This window comes from Prunus dulcis, chromosome 4, assembly GCF_902201215.1.
Source record: "Prunus dulcis chromosome 4, ALMONDv2, whole genome shotgun sequence".
NCBI classification, from domain to species: domain Eukaryota; kingdom Viridiplantae; phylum Streptophyta; class Magnoliopsida; order Rosales; family Rosaceae; genus Prunus; species Prunus dulcis.
Genome location: NC_047653.1, coordinates 12,111,111 through 12,121,348, shown reverse-complemented (window position 1 = coordinate 12,121,348; position 10,238 = coordinate 12,111,111). Strand labels below are relative to the sequence as shown.

Here is a 10,238-nt window from a genome sequence, read left to right as displayed (position 1 = left end):
GTTGTGAGGTGTCTTGGCTTCGATCCCTTCTCAAGGATTTGTGCATCCTTCATCGCCAATCTGCTTTGTTGTATTGTGACAACAAGGCAGCTTTACATATTGCTGCTAATCCAGTATTTCATGAGAGAACAAGACATATTGAGATGTATTGTCATTTTATTCGAGATAAGATTCAGGAAGGTTTGATTGCTACACAACATGTGCGTTTGTCCTCTTAGTTAGCCGATATTCTTACTAAGGCGTTGGGAGGAGAAGAATTCAACAATCTTGTTCACAAGTTGAGAGTTCTTGATATCCACTCTTCAACTTGAGGGGGAATGTTAGGAAATAAGTTTGTATAATATCAATTAATATCAATACTGTTGTAATTAGGATTTACTTTCCTAGTAAGTTTCCTAGATTGGAGGACTTGTTTCCTTGTGCACTATAAGACACTCTTGTATAAACCAATTGTAACTATCAATTACAATTATTCTCTTCCAATATTAGATTCCCAAATAGTGACTTGTGGGCTGTCAATTGAGGTATGTAATATGAGAAGTTTCCCCACAAACCTAACTGCACAAGTTAAATTATTCTAGCATCAAGATCAACCCCATGAAAATCCACGATGAAGAAATGAACAAAACATTGTCTATGGCCTTACAGTTGTATCTGACAGAAGAGCTTATGATAACTATTAGAATTACCAATTCAGGGAAGTTTCTCTATAGAGCAATGTCAAATTAACAATACATCATAAAGAATTAACAGTTGATAATGGCAAAACATACATTCAATATGCTTGGGAAGCATTTTCCGTTGAGGAAGAAAACCGTCATTGTCAACCAAATAAAAGTTGTGCATTCACATGTTGTTGGTCTGCAATTAAAGTTGTGAATTCAAGATTGGAAATCGCAATAAGCAAGCATTGGCTAGAGTAATCAAAATACAATGGAATGAAACTGACAACGCTATGTAAGAGAAGAAAAGGTTTACCTCAAGAAGTAAAAGTCCAATTACACCAAGAACAAGGCCTATAGCTCCAAGGAACACAATGTTCTCACCGAAGAACAAGGCCTCAAGTATAGCCACCGTCAAAGGTTGTGAATCAATTATAACTTGGGGTGTGAGGTTGATGAGTTTTGTTTTGTTTTTGTTTTTTTGCTGGGTGTGTATTTAGGAAGTGCGGGGTTTTCTTAGAAATTGTAAAAATTTGAATTAGAAGTTGAAGTGAACTTAGAATATTAAGTGAACTAAGAGAAGTGCGGAGTTTAAATAGAAATGTACTATTCCCATTTCATGGAAGTCTTTTTATATTTTTATAATCATCATTCCTGAAAAAACTAATAAAATAAAAAACTAGTTCAGCTATTTAATTAGTAGTGTGGCCATTTCAGTATTTAATGAAAATAATAAATTTATCGATTTGCTTGTAATAGTTCTATTTAGAGAGATGATTTTAAAATGGTACCATAGAAATAGTGCTATGGTTGGTTTTCACAAGTCAAGATAAGATTTTTCTTTGCCTCGTGCTTCATCTATATAGTACTATTGTTAATTCACGCATGAGTCAGTCCATCAATGTGTTGAATATTGGTCAAATATTGTTTTGTTTACTATTTCGGTTGCGTTGCATGTCGTCCACTTGGAGAAAGGAATAGATTATTCTTTCCTTTCTCATGCATTTGCAGCAAGCAAAGTAAGAGTGTTTTTTTATATAGAATTTTATATTAACAAAAATACAAATGGAAGACGTGCAGCACGTGAGCAAGCTATCAAAGAAAGGGAATGATGGTTGAAGTCAGCCTTTGTCAAAAAAGAGGGGACCAAAAGCCACGTGAAGCAAGCTGGAAAATGGGAAAAGCAAGTTGACTGCCTGCCTATGGATCACTATTGGCATGTGTTTGTTTATCCCTTGATTCACGATTTGGCTACTATATTTATGAACTAATGGTTTATTTAATAGGTGTGGCAGCCGTGAGCTTTAGACAGAGAAGAGAGAAGTAGAATATCTATGTGTTTGTTTATGTGTGCCGCACTGTGTTGCACCAAAGAGGAGCGGCTGGTTTCTTTTCCAATGCTGGTGGTTGAGCTGTTTCGGTGCATTAACGTCCCTTGTTTTGTGGAGGACTTTGAAGGTGCTCATGCAACTGTTGGACCAAGTTCTTTGGTTATATATAATGAAGGCTTGGCAGAGAGAAAGGGGTGGGCAGTTTTGGTAAGCACAATAGGTGAGAGAGTGCTCTTGTCATGGGACAAGCCGCATGCATTATGGTGTCTTTGCTGCTGCACCTTTTGTATGATGAGGAGATGGTGATGTGAAGAACATCTTTGTTTATAAGTGTTCTTCATATTTTTGTAGTCATTTTTCTCCTTTGGTATTTGTTTGTGAGCGACTTGGGTGTATTTGGGATGTGAGAGTTAAACACTATAACTCCTAGACTAGGTGAGAGTGTTTAATTTCCTTTGAGATATTAATGGAAGTTCTTGCCATCTTCGAACTGGATGTAGGCTATACACAGGCTGAATTAGTATAAATCCTTGTGTCTCTTGGATTTTTCTATTTTTATATTTGTCGATCTTGTCCACCCAGTGCAATTCGCTTCCGTTGCGCACAACACAATGGTGAGGGCCATAATAACATAATATATTTTTTATTGTATAATTTAATTGTTATATTTCGTAATAAATTACAAAAAAATAATTTGACATAAATCAAATCATTATACATTGCTCAAAAGAGAATTGAATAGTTAGTATTGGGAGATTTGCTTGACTGATGGCCGATTCAATAACAAAAACTGTAAGAGAACTCAATAAATGAAAGAATAGAAAGATTGAAGTTAAAAAGAAAAAATTGGAGTAAAGATAAATATAGGAAAAACTGTAGAAGTAAAGAATAACAATTAACTAGAGTTAGAAAGTTAAAAGAGTTTTGCCCCCAAAAAAAAAAAAAAAAAAGAGTTAAAAAAAGAGTCATCTGTAAAAGAAACCCAAGAAAATCAAATATAACACATAACAAATGCGTTTGTTGCATAAATTGGAGGAGGGTCGGCTGACTCATGTGGGCCTTAGATGGCTCCACCATTGGGTGAGGCACTACCTGCAGCAATTGAATACAAAACGCGTTGTCGACTGAAAGTTTTCCGTTCTTTTACTGCTGGGTTTTTTCTTGTTCAAAATTTCTTGTGTACGGAAATCCCAGTCATTATCAGTCAGATCAGACGAAAATCAACCCAAGACTTCACATTGCTTCTGCCTTAGCTAAAAGAATTTTGAGCTTTTTCTCTCAGAATCTTTGGCCATTTAGTTCGTTTAACTTTGAAATTTCAAAATAGAATTCAAAGAAGAGAAAATTTGGGTTTTGGGTACTTAACTTTTGGCACTTGCAGATTGTCAAAGACACAGAAAGTGACGGCATTGTTGTTTTCATCTGCAGCGTTCAAATATCATCACTGTAATCTGAGTTTCCAGAATGGTCTGAAACCAACTAACAAATATCCCGTTGCAACTCTTCTCGTAAAAATGAGCGATTGCAATTATGACATTGAACAACGGGGACAAAAGGAAGAAGCCAAAGAGTTAAAAAAGGTAGAAAAGGGAAGAAAATGACGGCTGCTATCCCCGTTTGCAAAAATATGAGCCATCCCTGTTTTATAGAAGTCTTTTTACATTTTCATAATTATCATTCCTAAAAGAACTAATAAAATAAAAAAACTAGTTTAGCTATTTAATTAGTAGTGTGGCCATTTCAGTATTTAATGAAAATAATAAATTTATCGATTTGCTTGTAATAGTTCTATTTAGAGAGATGATTTTAAAATGGTACCTTAGAAATAGACCATACCTATCATAAAAAGTGCTCGAAAATAAGAAGAAACGAATTTCTATTTTGGTGAATTGACCTAACTCAACTGCAGAGAGTGAGCGTGTACCGCATATGAGTTCTTAAGTTTTACTATGAGTACTTTCATTTCTAAAGTACGTTACAAATGTGCCCTTGTTTGCTTTGAAAACTAAAAATGAGCATTCACATGAAATGACTAGCAATTTTGTTTCTGCACTCTATTTTGATAAAATATCTGTAGAAAATAGCATTTTCTTATCATGATTCATGTGACTTCACTTAACATAAAATTCAACGGAAATGGTACATTTGGAATAAATATAGGTGGTAAATTGTAAAAAAGAAAAATTATTAGGTCCATATCGTATTTGTGCAAATTTCCAAAAAAAAAAAAAAAAAAAAAAAAACACAATATGTATATAATTATTAGGTCCATATCGTATTTGAGGAAAAGATGTTCTATCTTGCCTCCAACAGCGTTACACTCATCTCATTTATTGAGTGTGATTCACGCTTGGTGGATGAAGAATCTGCTTCAACTGGGTTCCTGTCAGTAAAGAAACCAGGTTGTTTGGGAGCATGCAATGAACCCTCACCACCCAACATCAGCACCACAGATGCCATGTTTGGTCTATCTTCTGGTTGTTGCTGCACACACAACAGAGCTATGTGAATGCATCGCGACACGTCTGGTAGAGGACACGAGCCATCCAACACCTTATCCAGTACTTCCAATGGCCTTCCTTCAATCCATAGAGTCCATGCCTGAAATTAATTAAATTTATGTTATAATGCTCTTCCTTCCTTCCCATGTTAAAAAAAACATATGAAGTAAGCTTGAACAAGTTGTTCTTTAATAAAGCTTACATGTCCGAGAAGGTTAAGCTTGTGCTCTGGATGATAAAATCCCCTGTTCTTCTTCCCACTCACTATCTCGAGCACCATGACGCCGAAGCTATAGACATCGGATTTGATTGAGAAGAGTCCATCAACTACGTACTCAGGAGACATGTAGCCACTGCAAAATTAAGTTGGAGTTACGAGTTCACCAACAACATAAAATGTACGAGACAAGTTCAGAGCTACCTACTAAGTTCCAACCACTCTATTAGTATTTTCCTCAGTTTGATCTGCCCCGAATGCTCTAGCCGTGCCAAAATCAGATATTTTTGGATTCATATCTTTATCTAGCAAAACATTGCTGGTTTTAAGATCCCTATGGATTATCCTCAGTCTAGAATCTTGGTGAAGATAAAGAAGTCCTCGAGCAATTCCACCGATGATATTGATGCATTGATCCCAATTGAGGAATTTACTTCTTGTATCATCTGACCAATTGATCATAAAAGTTAGTTTAATCTACACTTAATTTCAGAAAAAAAAATTTAAGAGGAATTATGAAAAGACTGATGGGAGTGCTAGTTGATGGAGGTTCAAACCAAATATGAAGTAGTCCAAGCTCTTGTTGGGCATGTATTCATAAATTAACATTTTTTCGTCTCCCTCAATACAGCAACCAAGAAGCTTTACAAGATTTCTGTGTTGAAGTTTAGCAATCAATATTACTTCATTCATGAATTCTTTAATTCCTTGCCCCGAACATTTTGAAAGCCTTTTGACTGCTATATCTTGCCCCTCTATCAGTGTGCCCTGGAAAGCATCATTTCCAATAAGTTGAGAGATATATTTTTGAACTACAATACATCACATTATACTTTGTTACCTTGTATACTGGTCCAAAACCACCTTCTCCCAGCTTGTTATTGTTTGAGAAATTATCAGTGGCTCTAGATACGGTGGCCAAATCAAATGTTATCAGCTCCATGTCTTCATTTCCGCATTCAAAATCAAAGTTCTTTTCACGTATGTTTTTCATTTTTCCTGAGACAGTTGATGAAGCAATAAGTTCATGATTCTTCCAAAACAGGAAGAGAAAGGGAGGATAAAAAAAAATCTATCACCTTCCAGAATTTTGTCCTCTCCTACTCTTAGTCAAAAGCGTGACAACAACCAAAACAAAAAACAAAAAACAAAAAACAAAAACAAAAAACAAAAACAAAACCAAAAAAAACAAAAAAGAAAAAGAAAAACAGAGAACTCTGTGTAACACATGATCAATAAAATGGTGATGTTAATTAATTTCTACCTTGTGCTTTCAATTTCTTTTTCCGCTTGTAAAAAACCAATCCTAGTATTATCATTCCCATGCCTAGCAGCCCGACGCTGGCTATGATTGCCACTTTCTTCTTCACACCAGAGGGCTTGCTTGTCTTGACGTCATCTGAAAGATCACACGTAGATTTAGATCAGTGTTCCAAGTTACAACTAAAAGTTAAAATCAAATAATTCGTTAATCATTAGTGCAGCCTTTCCCTTGTGCTCAACATAACATCCTTTAAACAATACCAGAAAAAAAGTAAGGAAGAAACTAACTTGAAAGAACATGAAACAAAACCAAGTACCTAATCCCAAGAGGGCTGTCCGGACAAAAAGGTCTTGCCCACCAGAGTCGAATTCTTTTATGTCAATGAGCTCACCAAACCAAAGCAAACATCCACTTCCTCCTTCACTAATATCCAAATTTGCATATGCTGTGCAAGAGCAGTTTCTCAAACACATCTTCTTGCATTCCTCGAGGGACATACTACTATTGGTCCATGACGAAGATGTATCCGGTAATTTCGCTCTAGTGAAATTCTGAAATCCGTTACTACAACCCAGTGGAGTTTTAGGAACACACCCCAAAGATGCGTTTTTCGAATTCTGGTACCTTGGAGACTTTTGTACAAAACCTTGTAAGCATGAACATTGAGGATCACTACCAAGCTTGCAGAAAGAAAATGCATATGCACCACATAAATCATAGGTGTCACACCGATCTACCGGAGCAGAGTAAATTATGTTATTGCTCTGTGATTTATCAACCCACATGAACCGCTGCAAGCCACCAGACAAGTTCAGCAGTAATCTTGAATGCAATTCATCCTTCAGGAGCTCAAACTTGTAAGAGACCTCACTCTCATTCAACACGAAATCGAATTTAAATAATTCATTCGCAGATCTAAGTTCAGGACTCCCCGTAAAACCAAGGCCATTCCATGAACCCAACCTATACTGTGCTCTGAGACCTTTCTTAACAACCAGTTGAGGGTATCCACTACGATCTATGGAAAATGAGAATTCGCCCGGAGCTGGATCATCTGCATCTTTCCAAGAAGACAAAACTTTGTTTAGCCCGGTTTTCAAGTTCCAGCCAAGCTTCATTCCTGGTAGCAAATTATCAGTTGGATAATCAAAGCTCTGCCACACAAGCTCATTTCCATCATTCACAACAAGATTTCCTGATTCTAGGAGCTGACCAACTGGTTTCCTTATGAATTTTCTTGAAGTGTTGGATGACCAAATAATGCTATTTCTATTTGTGTCACTTAAAAGAACAAGAGCTCCTTGATTAGTGATATTCAAAGCTCCTGCTGAGAGATGAGTAAGTGGATTTTCTCTGTTGGCCACCCATACAACCGTCAGAGGAGATATTTCATTGTACCATATTCCCAAGTATCGGTTACTCGAATAGCCAGGGCTAAAGAATCCTAATTTGAAGCTTCCACCGGAGGAAACAAGGGTCTCTCCATCTCTGATCGATACACTTGGAGTGATGATGTCTTTGGTGTTGGAGATACTTAGAATGGAGAACAGAAGTGATGTAAAGACAAAGAGCATTGTAAAGATTTTCATAGCTCTTCTTTCTGCATGAGTAGGAGAATTCAAGTTTCAAATAAGTGAAATATTTTAGGAAATTTCTTGACTGCTGTTCTTGTAAGCTAACCAAAGATTTCAGGCGCATTCAATGTCTCCATTAAAGCTCCCAACAAATCTTGGACATGTAGAAAATCATAGGGTTTGTCAATGAGGAAAAAAACAATAATGTAGATAGCTTTAATACAAGTAGCTGGAGCTGTTGGTCCCTTTTTTGCCTTCCTCTCCTGGGTCAATCTGCTTCGGAGAATAGGAAGGAGTCAAGTCAACACCATTGCTCCGATTGGATTTCTACCTCTTGAGAGGACTCCTTCAATTTCGGATAAAATTGAAAGTTGGATCATGTTGAAAAGAGCGGGCGAGCTCGAGCTGGGCCCTGACGACTTGATTCTTATGGCCTGATCGTAGGTTGCGTAGGCGTGCCACTATTGGGGATGAGACTAGTCCAATAGACTTGGTATATGTGATGTAGAGTCTCTTTAATGGACTTGCGCTTGTTTTGGACCTCTGATCAAGCCATTGTGCTCCAAGTGGGGTATTAGCTTGGATGAGTTTTTTTCTATGCCTCAATTAAGAACCCTTATTGTTGGTCTATCTAGAAATGAGCAGTTATATTCAAAAGGTTCAAATATAAAAGAAACGGGAAAGCAAATTGCCAGAATGTATGATGCAAAAGGTACATGACAATAATGTAAAATATGATTAACGTAAGCTATGTAAAGAAAGTACAACTTCCAGGAACTAGAGATTTTTCTATCCAGCCCCAGTATGATAACATATTAAAATAAAAGCCAAAGATTTCTCCATTTAGTTGTTTTTTCAAGAACAAATTACAATATTGAAAAGATTGGAGATTTTTCTTATCCAATCAGTACAGATTTCAGCTATTTAGTAGAGAACTATATTGAGTGTTTAAACAAGAATCATACCATAGGGATGGCAGAGCAATAAAAAGATAAATGCAAGAGTTGTCAATTGGTTATCTAGGCAACAAATTGGCTATTTAAAAAAATCTTGAAGTTTGTTCAAGTGTTTACAAGACGTTGCGTTTGATTTTGGAGAGAGAGTCCTCTTGTGCTGCTGTAGAGCCTCTATAGTTATAGGAAAGAGTCCCTAATGATGAAAGCCGGAGGAGGATACTTGGATGTTGTCCAAAGTCAGCTATTGATCTGTCCTTTTGAGCCGATCCATGAGGGGAAAGGAACCCTTTCGGATGAAACTACTGGAGCTAATTAACACTCTTTGGGTCGTTTGGTACGGCGGACTGTTATGGACGTGACTAAATCGTGGAACTATCGTGGATTGGCTTGGCTTGGTCAAAGCTGGATTAAGTACTGACCTACGTTTGGTGCTGTTTCGAACTAAGAAGCTGGATAACGAAAATAATACTATCCTGTGTTTGGTTTATGCTCAGACTGGTGCAAAATTTTTAAAATTTTCTTTGAAATGATAATATTTTAATTATCAACTATTTTAATTATAATTCCAAGGCCAAAAATTGGTATTAAATTTACCAAAACTTGCCTATATTTTAAGAACACTTCCCTTATGCAAATTGCCAAATCGTCACTAAGTAATTGCAAACACAACTTGCAATTGCCATCACAGTTTGCAAGAACAAAATGTCTGTTTGTCAATTGTCGAACCATTAGCCACAAGACCTCAACCCTTTTATTCTTCCTTTCCTTGTTCATGATGAGACAAGCTCCAAACCATCCCAACATCATATCAAGCAAAAGTCATATAATATTTATAAATGCAAATATATATATATATATATATATATATATGCATAAGTCATCCACATGGCTTGAAACTACAAATTCAAGTTCACATACTTTCCACAAGCTCACAGACTAACAATAATAATAATCAACCAAAAACCCACATATAAAAATAAACATCCATATATATAATTCCAAACTGAGACTAATAAAGCAGAAAAAACAAAAGCAATAGCAGCTACTTGTGGTGTTTCCAATTTATCGAATGTTGCGTCCTTCAAGCATCTTCATTGAGCAATTGCTCAACAAAGGCTTTTTTGATATTAGCATCAAGTGACTTGAACAGAGATATTGTTGAGCTTAAATGGTGAAGAGTTTTCAACCATATCAATATGGCTGAGAATAGTTGCAGACAATGCCATTATAAACCCTACAAGCAATACAAACAATCCAAACAAGATTGCCAAAATCATGAGTTCTCTGACTGCAAATGGAATTAATTGATGGCAAGAAGCAAAATCTTGTACAGTTACACTTTCCAAAAGAAAACAGAGTTATGGTTTGGATAACAAAAGGATTGAGCTTCTTACCCAAAAAAAAAAAAAAACGCAGAGGTGAGCTGGAAACAACATTTGGAACAAGCTGTACTTCCAACCATGCTCTTCAATTACCTTTGTTCGTTTTAAACATTATCAAAAGATAGAATATATAAAATTTTGGGTTTTGAAATAAAAACACACATTTTTTTTCTTTGCAAATCAAAAGAAAACTTGTTTTTTTTTTTTTTTGGGTTATTCGTAGCAATGGTCCCTTAACTATACTCGAAGTTACATTTTGGTCACTCAACTCAAATATTAGTTTCAGAGGTCACTTAATTGGGTGTTGTGTTGCACCATTAGTTCTTATTGTCAAGTCTGTGAATTTTTCTG

At 36.1% G+C, this 10,238-nt stretch overlaps 1 protein-coding gene across 2 annotated transcripts; it reads right to left on the bottom strand.

The window, feature by feature from the left end:
- Positions 1-4,088: 4,088 nt before the first annotated feature.
- On the bottom strand, positions 4,089-7,704 carry LOC117624017 (G-type lectin S-receptor-like serine/threonine-protein kinase At4g27290). Of its 2 annotated transcripts, XM_034355130.1 has the most exons (8): positions 6,292-7,704; positions 5,976-6,110; positions 5,553-5,710; positions 5,269-5,479; positions 4,920-5,157; positions 4,697-4,847; positions 4,273-4,594; positions 4,089-4,197 (listed from the first exon to the last, which is right to left on the bottom strand). In XM_034355130.1, the coding sequence occupies exons 1-7, from the start codon at positions 7,562-7,564 to the stop codon at positions 4,289-4,291; spliced, it is 2,472 nt and encodes an 823-aa protein (XP_034211021.1). In that variant the 5' UTR covers positions 7,565-7,704; the 3' UTR covers positions 4,089-4,197; positions 4,273-4,288. The 2 variants fall into 2 exon arrangements, with proteins under 2 accessions (XP_034211021.1, XP_034211020.1); XM_034355129.1 differs by lacking the exon at positions 4,089-4,197 and having other exon boundaries at positions 4,263-4,594.
- Between the last annotated feature and the right edge of the window lie 2,534 nt (positions 7,705-10,238).

What these genes read in the sequence shown, in the direction of transcription:
- LOC117624017 (XM_034355130.1), bottom strand. Translation starts at nt 7,564, where the DNA reads ATGAAAATCTTTACAATGCTCTTTGTCTTTACATCACTTCTGTTCTCC. An exon ending in GACAGCCCTCTTGGGATTAG is followed by an intron (nt 6,111 to 6,291) that starts GTACTTGGTTTT and finishes GTGATCTTTCAG; the next exon opens with ATGACGTCAAGACAAGCAAG. An exon ending in AGCTTAACCTTCTCGGACAT is followed by an intron (nt 4,595 to 4,696) that starts GTAAGCTTTATT and finishes AATTAATTTCAG; the next exon opens with GCATGGACTCTATGGATTGA.